The sequence below is a fragment of the Phacochoerus africanus genome, chromosome 1, assembly GCF_016906955.1.
Source record: "Phacochoerus africanus isolate WHEZ1 chromosome 1, ROS_Pafr_v1, whole genome shotgun sequence".
Classification (NCBI taxonomy): Eukaryota; Metazoa; Chordata; class Mammalia; order Artiodactyla; family Suidae; genus Phacochoerus; species Phacochoerus africanus.
This window is the reverse complement of record NC_062544.1, coordinates 61204964-61223366: the sequence shown is the minus strand read 5'-3', so window position 1 is coordinate 61223366 and position 18403 is coordinate 61204964. Positions and strand designations below refer to the sequence as shown.

The 18403-nt window shown below is 44.1% G+C and overlaps 1 protein-coding gene across 2 annotated transcripts in view; it reads left to right on the top strand.

Moving 5' to 3' along the window:
- NPR3 (natriuretic peptide receptor 3) overlaps positions 1–18403 on the top strand; it is an 84318-nt gene that overhangs the window by 56318 nt on the left and 9597 nt on the right. For both annotated transcript variants that reach the window (XM_047767462.1, XM_047767468.1), the window contains exon 4: positions 14235–14370. In XM_047767462.1, the coding sequence (XP_047623418.1) occupies positions 14235–14370 (136 nt within the window). The remainder of the gene's footprint in view (positions 1–14234; positions 14371–18403) is intronic.

Genomic DNA, 18403 nt, shown 5'->3' with positions numbered 1-18403 from the left:
TACTATAGCTTTATAGTATAGTTTTAAATCAGAAGTGTGATGCCTCCACATTTGTTCTTTCTCAAGATTGCTTTGGTTGTTTGGGGTCTTTTATGGTTCCAAACAAAGTTTTGAATTGTTCTATTTCTGTGAAAAATGCCACTAGAAATTTTATAGGGATTGCATTGAATCTATAAATCACTTTATGCACTATGGGATATTTTAACAATATTAATTCTTCTAATCTAAGAATATGTGATATCTTTTCCTCTTATTTGTATTTTCTTCAATTTATTTCCATTTATCTTTTACCTCTCTGGGTAAATTTATTCCTACATATTTTATTGTTTTTGCTGTAACTGCTCTTATTTCTTTTACCATATATTCATTTTGCTTATTCTTGAATTCATACAGTACATACTATAAGAGTGGAATCATGCAGTATATTCTCTTGTGTCTGATTTCTTTTACACCATATATTGCTTTTGAGATTTTTGCATGATGTTGCATGTGTTAATATTCATTCTTTTTCTTTTTTTACATTGCTAAATAATATTCTACTGTATAGATATACCACAGTTTGTTATTTGTTCTCCTGCTGATAGACATCTTTCCCCCCAATTTGGGACTATCATGACTAAAGCTGTAAAGAACGTTCTGGTATAAGTCTTTGCGTGGACATAAGTTTTCATTTCTATTGTGTAAATACCTAGGAATGGAATTTCTGGGTCACAGCATATATGTATGTTCAACTGTATAAGAAACTGCCAAAACGGTATCTTTTTACATTCCCACTGGTAACGTATGGGAGTTAGCTGTCCTTACCTACTCTTGGTGGTGTAAAAATTTTTAATTTTAGCTATTAGTGATGGATGTAAAATGATATCTCATTGTGGTTTTAAATTGTATTCCCTGGTGACTAGTGATTTTTGAGCCTCTTTTTCTGTGCTTATTGGCTACTTCATTTTTATGATCTGTCCACTGAGGTATTTTACCCTATTTAAAAATCGAGGTTTTATCTTTTTTAAAAATTGATTTAGTTTTTGTTTAATGCTCTAGATATAAGTTGACTACGTGTATAATGTAATTTTCTCTCTGACTTTCACTTGCTTTTTTCATAGTTTTAATGGTGCTTTTTTGATAAACAGAGTTTTTAATATTGAAGGTGTTTTTACATGTTTAGTGCATTTTAAAATATTCTTCCCTAAGAAAAATTTGCCAACCCTGAAGACACAAAGATAGTCTCCTGTTTTCATTCAGAGCCTCAGTAGTTTTAGCTTTTATATTTAGATTTGTGATATATCTGAAATGAATTTTGTATATGCTGAGAGGTAGAAATAAATTTAAGGGAGTTCCCGTCATGGCTCAGCGGTTAATGAATCCGACTACATCCATGAGGATGAGGTTTGATCCCTGGCCTCGCTCAGTGGGTTAAAGATCTGGCATTGCCATGAGCTGTGGTATGGGTCTCAGACGCAGCTCGGATCCTGCATTGCTGTGGCTGTGGTGTAGGTCAGCAGCTGTAGCTCCAATTCAATCCCTAGCCTGGGAACCTCCATATGCTGCGGGTGTGGCCCTAAAAAGCAAAAAACAAAAAACAAAAAACAAACAAAAAAAATTAGTTTTTTTCCTGTATGTTTATCAATTTGTCCTGTTACCATATGTTGAAAAAGACTGCTTTTCACATTGCATTGCTCAAATGCCTTGGTTAAAACTCAGGTGACTGTTATAAGTGTGGTTTTAGACTTTTGTCTGTTTTATGCCAGTTTCACATTGTCTTGAATGATTTGCCTTTATAGAAAATCCTGAAATTGGGAAATGTGAGTTCTCTAATTTGTTCCTCTCTGTTCTAGTTTTGCCTACTATATTTGTTTTGCTCATTCTAGTTCTTTCCTTTTTCAATGTAAATTTTAGAATCAGCTTATCAATTTCTACAAAAAAGTTCCTGGGATTTTTGATTTGGATTATATTGAACTGTAGACCAACGTGGAGAAAACTGACATCTTAAATATATTGAGTCTTCCAACCCATGAACATGATATACCTCTCCAAATAACTAAGTCTTAATTTTTCTCAGTAATGTTTGTAGTTTTCTACATGGCAGTCCTACGTATCTTTGATTAAACTTATTGCTAATAATTTTATGTCTTCTGATATAGCCATATAAGCAGAATAAAAAATTAATCTTCCAATTATTTTTTTGTAGTATATACATAAATATAATTGGTTTTTGTATATTGATTTTGTATGGTTTCTGTTCTTTAGATTGCGATATTTATTATTGGATCTATCTTTGAAATCACAGACAATCTTTTAAGCCTATCCAGTGAATATTTGTTTTTTCAATATTGTGCTTATCAGTTCTAGAATATCCACTTGCTCTTTATTATAGCTTTCATTCGTTCCTTGAGATTCCCCATTTGATCACTTTTTTGGGCCATTTTCTCTTTGAGTCCTTAAACATCTTTAAAGTTCTCATCTGCTAATTCCAACATCTGAATCATCTCAGGGAAACTTTCTAGTCACTATCTTTTTCTTGGCTATAAGTCACCTCCTCTGCCTCCGCATGTCTAGTGCTTTTTTGATTTTACAGTGGATATTGTGGATGATACGTTACAGAGATTGTGTTCAGTTATTTTCCTCTGAAGAGTAAATTTGGTTCTGGCAGGCAGTTTTACTGACTGATCACCCTGAACTTTTGGAAATGTTGTTTTATTTTTTTCATAGGAAGGAAGAAACTGACGCTATTTTGGTTGTCTTTTAGTCTTAGGATGAATCCTTAGTCTCTGGACAGTCTTTACTCCCATGTAGGGTTTACTGGGAAGCCTAAGGTCTTGATAAAGTTCCTCTAACTTGCTGGGATTCAAGCTCCAGCCTTTTCCATGCAGAAGGCAAGAAGGCAGCAGTTCAGATATTCCTCAGCTTCTTTAGCCATTGTAAGTTGTTGCTTTTTTTTTTTTTTTTTTTTTTTTTTGCTTTGTAGGGCTGTACCCACAGCATATGGAAGTTCCTAGGCTAGGAGGTGAATCGGAGCTGCAGCTGATGGCCTACGCCACAGCCACAGCAACTTAGGATCTGAGCCGTGTCTGTGACCTACACCACAGCTCACGGCAATGTTGGATCCTCAACCCACTGAGTGAGGCCAGGGATCAAACCTGCTTCATCATGGGTACTAGTGGGGTTCATTACCACTGAGCCACAACGGGAACTCCCCCCATTCGTTGCTTTCTGCTGGACTCCTTGGTGTCTCCCCTGTGTGAATGAAGTTTGAGAATTAATTAAGGGCAGCTGAAAATTGTGGAAAAATTTGGGTGCTCCTTCCTCTGTGGGTTGTCGTCTCAGAATTTACTCTCCCATTGTATGTCCTCAATCCCAGCTTTGAACCACATCCTCTCATCTCTCAAGCCAAGAAGTCCGTGACTTTCTGCTTGAGTTCCAGGTGTTCCGTGCTCCTTGGACCAGGTGTACCCTCAGAGGAGAAGCCAGATACATTTAGTTCTTTCGCAGTGCGGTCCCTTCTTGAAAGGGTCAAATAGCCTCCCCCTACTGCTTTCTTTTTGGCACTTTCCAGTGCCTTCAATTCAATATTTAAAAATATATTCATTTAGCATTTTCAATATATTCTTTTAAAAATACTTTGTCCAGTGTATACTTTTTTTTTTTTTTTGAAGTTAAACTGACACAGACTACTCTGCCACCCCTAGGAAGAGTGCAGCCCCTGGCATTCCCATCTTTATCTCCTTCTGCTTTCCCATCTGCTGCAGAAGCCAGAGGACAAGGGGACCCAGCTGATATCTGTGTATGTCAGCCTTCCAGGGCAGAGCTGACTGGAGAAGGGTGGAAGGTGGATCTGGAGGGGGTAACTTGAGAACATCCAGCAAAGCTGAGTAGGAGAATGAGACAAGGCCCTTGGGGAGGGTACTCTAAGCCCAGGGGCTAATGTGTCAAGGTACCTCGTGGCACGCTCAGAGAATCCAAGAGATTTTGTAAGGAGGAGGGCACAGAGTTTTATTTAGGGATGTGGCTAATAATAGAGCGTGTTCTTCACCTCCTGAAGCATTTAGACTTAATGCTCTAGCTGTTGAGAACCCTGGAGGTCACCGGTAGGAAGGGCTGGATGAGGAGATGCACAAGACTCAGCAGCCAGGGAAGGAGGCGTTTCAGGATGGGAGGAGGGTGCCGGCATAAAGAGGAAGGATTATCCAGAAACATGGAAGACTGGTGTCAGCATTGTGTGAACAGCACCGTATACACTCTGCAGTAGCCATGGAGCCCACTGGACTGTTTGTTGTCACAGCCTTCATATAGAGAAGCAAGTAGGTTAATCACATTTAGCAGATTTCTGTCAAGGCAGGAACATATGTGGCTCCTTTCAGGAGGACTTCCATCTAAGGTGTTTATTTTTATTTTTTATTTTTTTTTGCCATTTCTTGGGCTGCTCCCACGGCATATGGAGGTTCCCAGGCTAGGGGTCGAATCGGAGCCGTAGCCACCGGCCTACGCCAGAGCCACAGCAACTCGGGATCCAAGCCGGTCTGCAACCTACACCACAGCTCACGGCAATGCCGGATCCTTAACCCACTGAGCGAGGCCAGGGATTAAACCCACAACCCCGTGGTTCCTAGTCAGATTCGTTAACCACTGCGCCATGACAGGAACTAAAGTGTTTATATTATACAAAAAGTTTTGATACTTAGAGAAATAATATTTAAGAATCTGGAATATTTGCTTGTATGAAACATCTCCCCCCCCCCCCCCCGACAAGTCTGGGTACATGAAGCTTTGTTACATTTATTAGTAATTATTAAGGTTACTATTATTAGCAAGAATCAAGGTCATATAGAGTAAAGACCCTCCTAAACCAAAGCCATCATGTTTCATATTGAGCGCTGGTTAGAAAACATTAAATAGGTAGATCTTTTATTACCTACCCTTGGTTGCTGATGTGTTTGGAGCGCACGGGTCTCTGAGTAGGACCCTCAGCCTTCACATCCAGCTTGTTTGGATGCTCATTTGGTTTAGTACGCCTTTTAACTCACAGCTGGGGCACAGTCAACTTTATTAATTAATTTATTTTGCTGTCGTGGGCATCATTCCACTTTAATATTTTTGAAACAGTCTCAAACTTAGAGAAATTTCAACACCAAAAAATTTTTTTCCTGAATTACTTCAGAGTTAAGTGACCATTTCAGAGTAAGTGACTAACTTGTTGCCTCATCACCTCCCAATATTTTAGTATCTATTTCCTACAAACAAAGCTCTTCTCTCATATCACCACGATCAATCATCAAACCCAGGAAGTTAATACTGATATGTGACTATTGTCTACTGTATCCTTGGATTTCAGTTGTTTTGCCATTTGTCTAATGTCCTTTCCAGCAAAAAGATCCACTTCAGAATCATGTCTTGCATTTAGTTGTCATGTCTTTAGTATCCTTCAGTCTAGAGCAGTTCCTCATCTTTTCCTTGATTTTCATGACCTTGACATATTCAGTTTCTGCCCAGTTGTTTAGTAGAATATCCCTCAATGTCAGTTTGTTGATGTTTCCTCATGCTTATCTTCAGACTACCCCTCTTTGGCAGGAATATCATGGAAATAAAGGTTCAAGGTCAACTTTGGCTGAGTCTGAAATCTGGATTCACTTGATCTGAGTCATGCTGTGTTAGCTGCTGGTTTAAATATTTGCTTGAGAGATGAGGAGCAATTAGCGAGTTGCTTCATGTTCCTTGTCCTCTTTTCTTCTTCCACCTTCTGCTCTCTCAGCCCATCTCCAGGTAGAGGTTCTGTCCTTCTCTGACCTTGAAGTACACTGTCAATCTTAGTCTTCTCTTTTATAGACCCTCGTTGGTTTTTCCAAACTATGTACTCCATTCGTAGAGCTACTCAAAGTACCAGCCAGTTGGAAAAGAAACCAGAGCACAGAGCTGCCCTCCAGTATCAGCTGGCTGAACATATGCGCCAGTAGGATAGATGTTTTAATGAGGCAGGCCTGGTTTGGACCCCTACTTTAGAACCTGCCCACCCAACACTTTCTGGCATTTTGATGCCATCCGCTGACTAAGATCTCTTCTTTCTGTTTAGGATGCTAATCAAAATCTCTTTCATAGGATAATAACAGTTCCCATCTATGCAAATTTGGGAAGGACTAAACACAGTAGAATGTAAATTCTGTTAAGTTCAGCTCTAGAATATAGAAGATGTTCACTAGAATTTAGCTGCCAGTTGTTACCTGCAAGTAAAGAGAATTGCTTGACTTTGCTCAATCTAGCATTTTGTAAACTTGTTAAACCACAGCAGTACTATTTCTAGAGCCCTCTATTAACATTTTAAGGAATGCTGCTGCTTATTTTAAAGAATCCAGCTGGGGAAGCTCTGAATTAAGACCTGAACAGAATTCAGCTGCTGACTGTTCACAGTGAGTGAATAAATCAGGGATGCTTGCACTAGGAGTTGGGGTTCTGGATCTTAGCTTAGTCCTTACCGCACCTCGAAACTGCTTGAATAAAAAGGGAGAGGTTTCATTTTAAGACACAAGACAGATGTGAAGAAAGTCATCTTTATACAAAGCCTGGAGTTTGCTCATCTCTTCCTTGCAATCACATCCCCAGGTGACTCAGTTCAGGGGGAGCTACCTGAAGGTCTCAGGACCAGCTTTAAAGGATGTCACCCAGTTGGAGAAATTAGAATTTATATGCTCCTTCTGACTTTGGTCTTTCAGAAGTAATGCAGCCAGAAGTTGTCCTCCTGTGTTCCCTGGTCTCCGTCTCCCTCTGTCTTGGGGCTGCCTCACTGCCCAGCAGAGCGTACAGGGTGCCTGCTGCCTGCCTTTGCCCTTCCCCCTTTGGGCTTTGGTGTCTGTGTTTACTTGACACTGTGCCTGACGGGAACACAGACCCCTGGGATGTGAGGTCAGCAAGTGTCCAGAACATTCTGTGGGGGTCAGGTCGCCAAGCTTTCCAGAGCCACATCCGGTCAGGCACTGGTGGGACATCAAGGTCAAGGGCAGATATTGCTCACTTGATCACCTGAAAGCCAGGGATGATTATGTCATTATGTATGAGCATTTCTCAACTAAGCCTTCAAGAGTGTTGGGTGATGAGAAGCATCCATATATGACGTGTGTGCGACACATTCAAATGTATCAGATGACTGAATTCCCTGCCTAAGCATCGGGAGAATTTTTAAAAGTCATTCTCATGTCCTTGTGCTCCACACCCACTAATTCCAGGAGTCCCCGTCCACAGCATTGTCTCCACCCCGCTTCTCCTCACAAGCAGGCTGGGTGGCGCTTCTGGCTGAGGTTTGCTGTCTGCCAGCGCTCACACCTGCAGTGTTGTTCCCGTCCTTAAAAGAGCAGCCGGGGGCTGTAGTGGGAGATGTATGTGGGGTCAGAACTTGACTTAATGATCTTCCCAGGACTGCTTTTGTTTAATGATCCATGTTGTGGTAGGTAATGAGAGAGAGAGAAAAAAATATGCTTCTGTTTGCAGGCAGTGACACTTTAGGCTAGGAGATCTGAGTTCATTTAGCAGTCAAGGGCACTGCTATAGGGTCAGACCTGAGCCCAGGATAGAGACAGTCCTTTCGGCAACCTGTGGCCAAACCCCACCCCAAAGAAGTCTGCCAGACGATATGGTGACGATATGGCCATGCACGGGGCTGGACCCCGGCGCTCGCCCAGGCCTGCTGCCTGTTAGGAAGCCACTTGCCCTCTGCATCTCCTCGGAGTTCTCTAGGATAAGGATGAAGGCGTTCCATTTCACTGTACACAAGGCTGAAATAAGTCAGAAAGTGGTCAAGTGCGAACTGCATGAAGGCAGGCCCCGTATCGAAGAGCAGACGTTGGGGTGTCTGCCAGCTAGAGAACCTCTCTTTTGATGTTGAAAAATTGTGCTAGCATGTGATTTATGGAAGTTCCTGCTGTTACCCTCAATGGTAGACTTTTAATTTTATGCTTCAAAAGGAAATTGAATGAAAACAGCATCTGTATTTTTAGTGTACAGGGGTCACTTGTAGTGTTCATCAGATGCATAATATCCTTTAGCCTTTGGACTACCCATGCAGCATGCCCAGCCTGCTTTCTTCTGCAGTCCACTCTCTCCTATGGCCTTGGAGGGCAGGACCAAGGTTCCTTTTCAGGTTCTTATTACTAATCATTCAAGATGAAGCTGCCGCCGATTCTGCCCTGATAGGGAGAGGCCGGTCCTGGACCCATCTCTTTTCTTACCTGCCTGTCATCCAACGTTTCCTTTCCTTGGTATCCCCTTTAACAGAAGTGGGGATTAAAGGCCATGTCTTTTCAAAAGGCTCTTAAAAAATGCTGCCCAACACCCTCTGCTTTCCTCATTCGCACTGGAAAACACTGGTTTGCAGTAAGGAAGATGGAATGATCTTATGATAGGTTTGCATACACGTGACCACCACAGGCCAAGCCCTGGGACCACCTGGCTTACGCTTAACTTTTTTTTCTTTCTCTTGCACTTGACTCTGATAACTTGCTCCCACTGGCCTCCATCTGAGGGCTTTCCAGACGTTCTCAGATATCCAGACGCCCCTGGAAACTAGATGACTGCCGGGTTATTCGCTCTCACTTTACAGAACAGCTGAGGCATGTAGGATTCTCTGCTTACTTGTTTGGAACACAACCATTGAGGAATTCACTGATGCATGTGTCTCCCCAAAGAGAAATGAGAAAGACTCACTGTCACAGTGAGGGGCCATGTCAGGAATGGCAACTCTTTATGCTCAGTTAAAAAAGAACTAGATTTTTTTTTTTTTAAACTGAAGTATAGTTGATGTACAATATTATATGAGGTTATTGATGTACAGTATATTGGGTCATAATTTTTTTTAGTGGGTAGTTCCCGTCGTGGCTCAGTGGTTAACGAATCCGACTAGGAACCATGAGGTTGCGGGTTCGGTCCCTGCCCTTGCTCAGTGGGTTAACGATCCGGCGTTTCCGTGAGCTGTGGTGTAGGTTGCAGATGCGGCTCGGATCCTGCGTTGCTGTGGCTCTGGCGTAGGCCGGTGGCTACGGCTCCGATTCGACCCCTAGCCTGGGAACCTCCATATGCCGCGGGAGCGGCCCAATAAATAGCAAAAAAGACAAAAAAAATAGTAATAATAATTTTTTTTAGTGGGTCATGATTTTTAAAAGTTAGGCTTCATCTATGGTGATTATAAAGTATGGCCTATATTCCCCACATTCTGCAATATATCTTTTAGTACCCAATACCTAATATTGTTAGGTATGTTTTATACCTAAGAGTTTGGACTTCTTCCTCCCCAACCCCTACTCCCCTCCCCTCCCCTCCCCTCTCCCCACAGGTAACCACTAGTGTGTTCTCTATACGGGGGACTCCACTTTGGAAAAGAACTAGCTTTCTATTTAGCTTTCCCCATGATAGACAATTAAAACGAAACCACACAAACAAACAGACGTGGCTGTGAGGTGCTATTAGAGAGACAGGCCAAAGGCAAGATGGCTTTCTTTTACTTGGAATAGCTGCCCCTGGCCAGCTCCAGAGGCCAGAAGCAAGAGAACTGAGAGGAAATGATGGGAGAGCCTGCGTCCTCATTCTGGCGGGCTGCCCAGACTGAGTGGCAGATGGTGAATGATTTCCACCTTGTTTGAATGATAAGCACCTGATTGGATACACAGCACAAACCATTACTACCTCGGGGCTCATCCCCCAGGGCGTCCACTTCTCTGCTGCCTTGTGTAGTGTCTGTCTCCGTGCCCGTGTGGAGCGGCCATGCTCTTTTGTGGAGATTGTAAACTCCTAGGGCTCATGAACCATATTGTTCTCTCTCTCTCTCTCTTTTTTCCCCCCATTTCTAGGGTCACTCCCATGGCATATGGAGGTTCCCAGGCTAGGGGTCGAATTGGAGCTGTAGCCACTGGCCTACACCAGAGCCGAAACAACTTGGGATCCGAGCCGCGTCTGCAACCTACACCACAGCTCACGGCAACGCCGGATCCCTAACCCACTGAGCAAGGCCAGGGACCGAACCTGCAACCTCATGGATCCTAGTCGGATTCGTTAACCACAGTGCCATGACGGGAACACCAGTATTGTTCTCTTAACTGTGTTTGTTCAGCATAGAGCAGGTGAATGGCTGCCTTTAGGAACTGAATAACGACTTAGGGCTAATGACAAAAAAGAGAGGCTTTCTGGCTAGCAATGAGGCTTCACACTAGAAAGAGCCCAGTCAGAAGAGGGAGTCCTGTTTTCTTCCATTAGTAACAACAGCATGATCTGCTGGTCAGGACTCTGAGGTCCAAGTGTTGTTCTGACCAGAAGTGGGGGACAGACCAGAGGACCTTGGTCCTTTCAGCCTGGAGGTCCAGTGGAACGTGTTCCAAAGGCAACTTAATACTCGGGATTTATTTGTCTCCCTCGCTTTTTTTTTTTTTTTTTTAAATTTGCACTTCCAATTTCCAGGGTCTATAATGTGCTAACGGGCTTTCCTCCCATTAAAAAGCACGTGTGGATGTGAGAATGTTCTCCTCGAGAAACGACAGTCTCTGGGGTTTTGCTTCTGGGTTGAGGTCCTATGAGGTAGGTGTTGTGAAGCCTCCCCCGCAGCAGGCTGGGGTGCAAGTGAATGCCGGTGGGGGCCAGCAGCTCTCCTGCTAATTTTGGCAGGAGAGGGAGACACACTCAGCCAACTCTGAGAGGAAAGAAGGTACAGTTTGTGATTTGCTTGCAAGCGAAGATAAGGCGTGTTTTCAAACCTGAGCATGTGTTCAGAAGCTATCTATTCTCTTCTGCCTTTAAACCTGTTGGGACCAAAGCAATCTGAGTTCCTGTTTTTCAGCCAGATAATTGATCTTCCCATCCTGAATTGTAGAGGGGGAGGCTCAGAGGGCATATCAAGAAAGAAGGGAGGGGAGTTCCTGTCGTGGAGCAGTGGTTATTGAATCTGACTGGGAACCATGAGGTTGCGGGTTCGATCCCTGGCCTTGCTCAGTGGGTTAAGGATCCCGCGTTGCTGTGAGCCATGGTGTGGGTCGCAGATGAGGCTCAGATCTGGCTTTGCTGTGGCTCTGGCGTAGGCCGGTGCCTATAGCTCCGATTAGACCCCTAGCATGGGAACCTCCATATGCCACAGGAGCGGCTCAAGAAAATGCAAAAAGACCAAAAAATAAATTAATTAATTAAAAAAAAAAAGAAAAGAAAGAAAGGAGGGCAAGGGCCAGATAGGGGGTGGTGCTGGGCACCTGTCCATCACTTTGGGTGGCCAATGGCAGCACGGGGCCCTGGGTTAGGATTCTGAGAAGGAGGCTGACAGGTGATGTCCAGCAGCTGGTAGCTGACAGTCTAAGTAGGGGCTGTCCTTGGCTCCCTAGGAACTGGAAATATAGATGGAACAACCCTCATTACAGGATACAGGGAGACTGAGGGAGGACAATGCTTTTTAGGCCCTCAAAGTAAGGAATGGATTAGACCACAGCTTTTCAAAGGCATCTTATGCCTCCCATAATCCACCCTTCTGTCTTTCTGCCCTCCGTAGCAGGGGGTGGGGTGGGGTGGGGGGGTTCATACAAGTATCAAAGAGAAGATAGATCTTTTGAAAATACGTTTTTTTTTTTTTTTTGTCTTTTTGCCTTTTCTGGGGCTGCTCCTGTGGCATATGGAGGTTCCCATGCTAGGGGTCTAATCGGAGCTATAGGCACCGGCCTACGCCAGAGCCACAGCAACACGGGATCCAAGGACATCTGCGACCTATACCACAGCTCACGGCAACGCTGGATCCTTAACCCACTGAGCAAGGCCAGGGATCGAACCCACAACCTCATGGTTTCTAGTCGGATTCGTTAACCACTGCGCCATGATGGGAACTCCTGAAAATACATTTTTTAAATGATGGCCTAAGGACTGTTACACAGCTGAAGTCTACTCATTAAAACTCATGAACTCATCAGCATGCATACTTTCTCAGGCCATGATGACTTCATGGCCTAAGTGAGAATTTCATATTTCTTTGGAAAATTCAGTTAGCATGGGCAAATAAGCAGAAAATTATCTTTGACTGGTAGACATTATTTCTACCCCATTCTGCTTTGCCTAAAAAAATAAGGACTCTGAGACTTGAGACTGATGGCTAAGAGCAGGAGCCAATGTCTACTCTTTGCTTTCACAGTCCTGAGGACCATTTTAGATGTTTTACATGCACTCGTTCATTTAATCCCCAGAACTGCTCTGTGAGATGAGCAGGTGCTAAACTCCCGTTTAGTCAATAAGGAAACTGAAGATTAGAGCGATTACATGACACATCAGGGATAGGGTTAGACTTCAGGTCTAGCAGCTGAGAACTCTCCTGAGAATGGTTCTCTTTCGTCCTCTGCCTTGCCCAGCGGAATTGACCAGCTTGGGCTGCACCATCATAGTTGGGTGGAATTAAGGACATGGCATTATGGAAGAGAACTTGGGATATGAAGGCATGGACAAAGGGCTTCCTTTCCACTAAAGGTAAAATGGACCAATAAGCTGTTGCAGTAGTACGTAGATCACTTATTTTCTGAGTACGACTATTAGGAATTAGAAGCTAAGAAGGACCCCTAGATTTATAATTCTCTATTTCTAGCAAGTAACAACAAAAGCTAACAGTGAGTGCTGACTTTTGCATGTTTTACATCTATTAATTCACTTAAACATGACAGTAACCCCTTGAGATAAGGATCACCATTTTCCTGGGGAAACTGAGACCCAGAAGTGGTGCAGAAACACAGCCAGGATGTGGCAGAGCCAGGGGGCGAGCCCAGGCTCTTTTTTTTTGTTTTGTTTTTTTGCTGTTTCTTGGGCTGCTCCCGCGGCATATGGAGGTTCCCAGGCTAGGGGTCAAATTGGAGCTGTAGCCTCCAGCCTATGCCAGAGCCACAGCAACGTGGGATCCGAGCCGCGTCTGCAACCTACACCACAGCTTACGGAAACGCCGGATCCCTAACCCACTGAGCAAGGCCAGGGACCGAACCTGCAACCTCATGGTTCCTAGTCGGATTCGTTAACCACTGCGCCACGACGGGAACTCCCCCAGGCTCAACCTTTGTTCTAGCCTGTGTCTCAGCACGGGGCTTTGGCAATTCTTAAATATTTGCTTCTGGGAGGCAGATAGGACTTCCTGCCCCTCAGGGTGGGATGAGGCCATGAAGAACTGGATGTTGAGCCCTGTCCCCTGTGACTGTGTATTTGAACCAGGTGGTTCTTCCTCCAGGGTCTCTTTCTGGGGTGGGGGTGGGGGGGGCGGTGCAGGCATGCCTCTCACCATGCTTCACCGTGGTTATCAGTTCATTCTGCTGCATGGAATTCCATATGTGACCCTTTCTTCTGAACTAAGAAGCCTGGAATTTGGGGGTCCTCTTACAATTTGTAAGCTGCTAAGCGTTTCAAGGTTGTATCTGCTCGATTCACGTTCAGTGAGCGTTACAGTGGATCAAAATGTGGTATCAGAACTTGCCAGAGATGCTTATAGAAGGAAACAAGGCTCAGAAAGATTAAGTGACTTCTCCAATTTCACATGAATCTGTACGTTTCTGCGTGAAAGGGCTATCTTACTGGAGCCAGGACCCCACTGAGATAAATCAACAGCCTGTTTCTGTTCTTGTCCTCGGAGCTTGGCAGGGACCAGAGGGAGGGAGTGGTCAGAGGCGCTGGAAGTAGTCAGAACACAGACTGCGAAGAGAAACTGAGAGATCAGTGCTGTAGACAGGAGGACATAAAGGCCGGGCAGGCAGAGATGGCGGTGCCTGCTCTTTCTGGCACTCAGTTCTCTCCTAGGCACTCAGGAGTACGTGAATGTGAATGAATGGATGCCTGCTGCTCTTCTGGTCATGTCCCACATGCTGAGCGTGGAGAGATCACAGGGGCTGGTGCAGGTGGAGAAGACCTCAGGGGAAGACTGGACTTGAGTGGGCTTGAGGTGGAGAAGATGTGGGGCAGGAGGGCACCTGGGCAGAGGGAACTATGGGCAAGGGCTGATGCCCAGATTACTTAGCCTCGCCTGCATGTACAGTTTTCTAGACTTCTGTATTATCTTGTCTGCTCTCCAAACTCCCAAACGGGGGAAGGGTCTTTCTGACTAAGCCAGTGCCAAGAAAACTGCGGCATGCTTCTTGTTAGCCATTCTTCCACACCTCGCCATGGCTTAGGGGCCTCAGGTCTAACTTGTTAACCATTCTGATTTGCTCCCAGTGTTCCTGAAGGTGAGTCATGTGGTGTTTGGGCTCATCCAAGTGGGCTTTCCTTTCCAGGTAAACATGTTTGTTGAAGGATTCCACGATGCCATTCTCCTCTACGTCCTGGCTTTACATGAAGTGCTCAGAGCTGGCTACAGTAAGAAGGATGGAGGGAAAATCATCCAGCAGACTTGGAACAGAACATTTGAAGGTGAGGTTTTGGTCTGCAAGGCAACAACACTGTGCCGCTGGTCAGAGGTGAAACTGCTTCTTTCCTGGTTCGGTTTTTCTCTCTCAGCACGGTGGGACCTTGTCCTTCTTAGCTGTAAATAAGGATAATAAGTCAAGATCCGCTCACTTCACAGCCTTGTTGTGAAAATTAAATGAGATAAAAGCTTGGGACAGTGCTTGGAAAGAGTCCCACTGAAATGGGAGTTCTTCTGGTGGTTAGAGGACAACTTGTCTTCTCAAAATTAAATGTATCACAAGCCTCCTTCACAGCAAAGAATGCGTTGGTCGAGAGTTCTGTGATCAGTTTTAAAAGAAATAATCTCGGATCTACATTCTTCTGTTCACAACTGAGTTTTGAGATGATGAGCAGGTCCATTTGAGTGCTCTGCTTTTATTTTGTTTTTAGAGTGGTATTAGCTGTTGCTGTCTTAAGAACAGAGAAGTATAAGAACGACGGCAAAAAAAATGGCCCATCATCTCATCACTCAAGCAGTCTCTGTTGACATTTAAAAACTGTACAAGAATGAGACTATTCTTGGCTGGAAAATTTAAACAGTACAAAAATGTGCAAAATGAAAAGTGAAAGTTTTCCTTCCCACCCTGGTCCCCTCTTCCCAATGTAATCGCTATTAACAATTTCCTATGATTCAGGTGAAAAATATTTTGTGCCTTCTGCCAGCACATATGCATTTGTATATCTTATCTAAAAAATTTACACAAAAGGATCATACCATGAATCCATTCTTCATCAGGGCTTTTTTACTTGTATGTCAAGTAGAAGAATTTTCCATATGAGCACTCATAGATCCAGCACATTTTTAAGGGATAGTTCCATGTTTTTCCACTGTTTGGTTGTACAGGAATATCTTTAACCAGTCTCCTATTGATGGACACTTTAGTTGTTTATAGTTTTTGCTATTAAGCAAAATGCTATCATGAGTATCCTACGTCTTGATGAATTTTTGTATGTCTAACAGCGAACATTCTTAGTCATAGGATATCTTCATCCAAAGGTATGTTGGTGCCTTTTAAAGTGTGTTAAATATTGCCAAATGTCTTCCAGAAAAATCTATATCCATATTCTTGCTAACAGTGTATAGACTGCTGGTTTCCTCTCACCTCACCATCAGTCAAAAAAAAAAAAATGAACATGACACTCAATGTGAGAATGACCCAGCTGCTGGAGCCCTGAAGATCAACTTCAGAGTCGCTCATTCATTCATTTATCAAATGATCTTGGGAACTTTCCCATGTGCCAGGCACTGGTCAAGGTGCTGAGGATGCAGCAGTAAACTAGAGACATTGCCTGCAGTCACCTGAGCTTCCATGGGAATGGGGGGACCTGGTGACAAATGAGTAAACACACAACTTCAGAGGCTATAAACTAAAGGGGGTTAGGCCATAGGATATGATGGGAGCGTGTGGGTGGGACTGCTGATTTAAATAGTGTGGTCGGGGGAAGGTCTCTCTGATGAGTGGCAGTTGAGACCTCAGGAAAGTGAAAGAAATGCTGTAGATGTTTAGGAGAGACTAATCCAGAGGCAGCAGCAAATGCAGAGAGCCTGAGTGTACCTGGCAAGAGAGTGCTGAGCACTCCTGGAAGAGCAAGGGGGCCCATGTGGCAGCTGTAGCACGTGGGGTGCCGTGGAGTGGAGCCAGAGTCAGAGCAGCAGTGGGCAGCGGGGGCCGGATCCTGTGGGCCTGAAAGCTGCACTGAGGACTTCAGGCTCCTTCCTGAGTGAGGGAAAGCCACCGGAGGGTTTCAAGGGACAGGATCGGTCTTGAGTCTCTAAAAGGAGGCCTTACGGGGGCTCTCTGGAAAATAAACTGTACATGCTGATGAGTATCATCTGAGAACACTGACCGGGGGTCAGGAAACCTGCATCCTAGCCGGGCTGTGACATCTGCCCTTTGGGCCTTTGGCCCCAGTGCTGAAGGGGATGGACTAGCTGATGACTGACAAGGGCCCTTTCTACATCATGCCAGTGCATCCTTTGAGTCCTTTAATGCATTAGGGCCATGCCTATATGTATTTGCCACATCTATTTGGGGCACATATATATATATTTTTTTTTTCACTTGGGACTTGTCCTTGGTTTTTAGAGAGGGTAGGCCAGTACAGAGGGGTCAGGTTCCACCTAGAACTCTCTGTGTAACAGCTATGGTGACAATGGCTGGATTTCATTTCTCCTTGATGGCTTTAGTGGATGCCGCATCTTACTCAAAACTAGAGTGACAGCTGCTTTAACTTTAGACAGACTGGACAGACTGTAGGATGCAAACAAATAAACCTCCAGGATTGTCTTGCTCGGCCTCTGACTGCTTCATCTGAGGAGCTGGAATCCAATGGCATATGTCAGGGGCATATTAGGACAGAGTCAGGTTTCCCAGAAGCTGTGCCCAATACACTGAGAAACAGGCATGTGTGGACACAACCTTGGTAGGCCACATCCCGTTCTTAGCTCTTCCTCACTACATGGTGCGGTCGTTTGCGCTTGGGCTTCTGAGGGAGGTTGTTAAGGGAAGGACAGGTGCCCACAATGGCTGGAACTCCGTTTCGTTTAGCGGCATGGGCGAAATTTTCCCAGAGGCCAACCTTGTGCTTCCATTCAAGGACTAGGTCTACACAGGCAATAGGAAGCGAGTCCAAAAACAATTAACTGTATAGTTCAATCTAAACGTGTAATTTCATTTGTGCAGATGTAAAGATAATTGAAGCCAAGGTGAGTTTTGACCTTGAATTGTTTGCTGAACAACGACCAATCTGAGGATAGCCCCCTAAAGAACTATAAAAAAAAACCCTAACCTTTCTAAAATTAAAAACAATTTAAATTTCAATGGTCACTGTAAGTGACCATTACGTTGTCAGGGGAAAAATACGCTGGATGTTATTTGCCAGATTTGGATTTTAGTACTGTGAAACCTGTGACTGACGCTCGAGGCTTTCAATAAATGGCCTGGGAAGAAGGTGAGTTTCCTCTCTGTGTGAGAGGTCAGAGTGACAAGGTAAATAGGACTGTGACTCAGACCTTGAACTCCACTATAGGACAAGAGAAATGAGGGTGGAAAGTCTCATTATTTATGTACAGGAAAATTCTGCTGTTCAGCCTGAAAATCTCACCTTACGTACAGTACTCTTAGGTGAAGTCTCACTTGCTAATCGGCCACCCTGAGGGTTCACACCCCATTTCTTGGCATCTTGGCAGAACTGTCATAGCTTAAAGTGTAATGAGGTCTTGGATTACTAGGGCCACCATGTCTTATGAAATCCTCCGCGAAACACTGAGCAGAACACATCATCATAAACACCTCTGAAAGGAACAGATGATTTTGGATAGTTATATATATAGTTTATTAAATGTATTAATGAACATTTATTAAATGACATAATAAATGACATTTATTAATTAAAGGTTGTATAGGCTGTCAAGGATAAGCTAGCTTGAGATATAGACGTATCTTTTGTAACCAGTCCGTGTTAAGACAAAAAAAAAAAAATCAGGATGAACAGCAGTTCCATTCTGTTTCCGGCAAAGCAGACCAAAGTCTGGAAAAGTCAGTGGGCCTTCAAACCACAACCCAAAGGATGGTGAACCCAAATACTTGCCCTCTCCAAGCCACACTAGAGGATGGAACTTTCCCTTGGGATCCCTTTTCCCAGACATTCGTTTTCCTTCCAGAGAGAACCAAATCAGCAGAAGTGCCAATTTCACTAAAAAGTGAAGCAAGCGAATAATGAGAATAGGGCTGACATATGCCTTCTCTTAGTTAATGAAAATTACCATATAGACAAATTTAACATCAACTAATTATATATGTGTGTATTTGCTTTTATTGATTGGCTGCTGTAAGCCACTGTTCCCAGCCAAAGCAAATTCTGGTCCTTCGCTTGGCACTCAAGTTTCTCTGGCTCTGGCCACCCTGTTCCAGCTGGTCCAACCTTACATCTCATTGCTCCTGTCCAGACACGTGGGCCGCCTCCCCTAAACTTCATCGCCCCTTTGGTTCCTTTC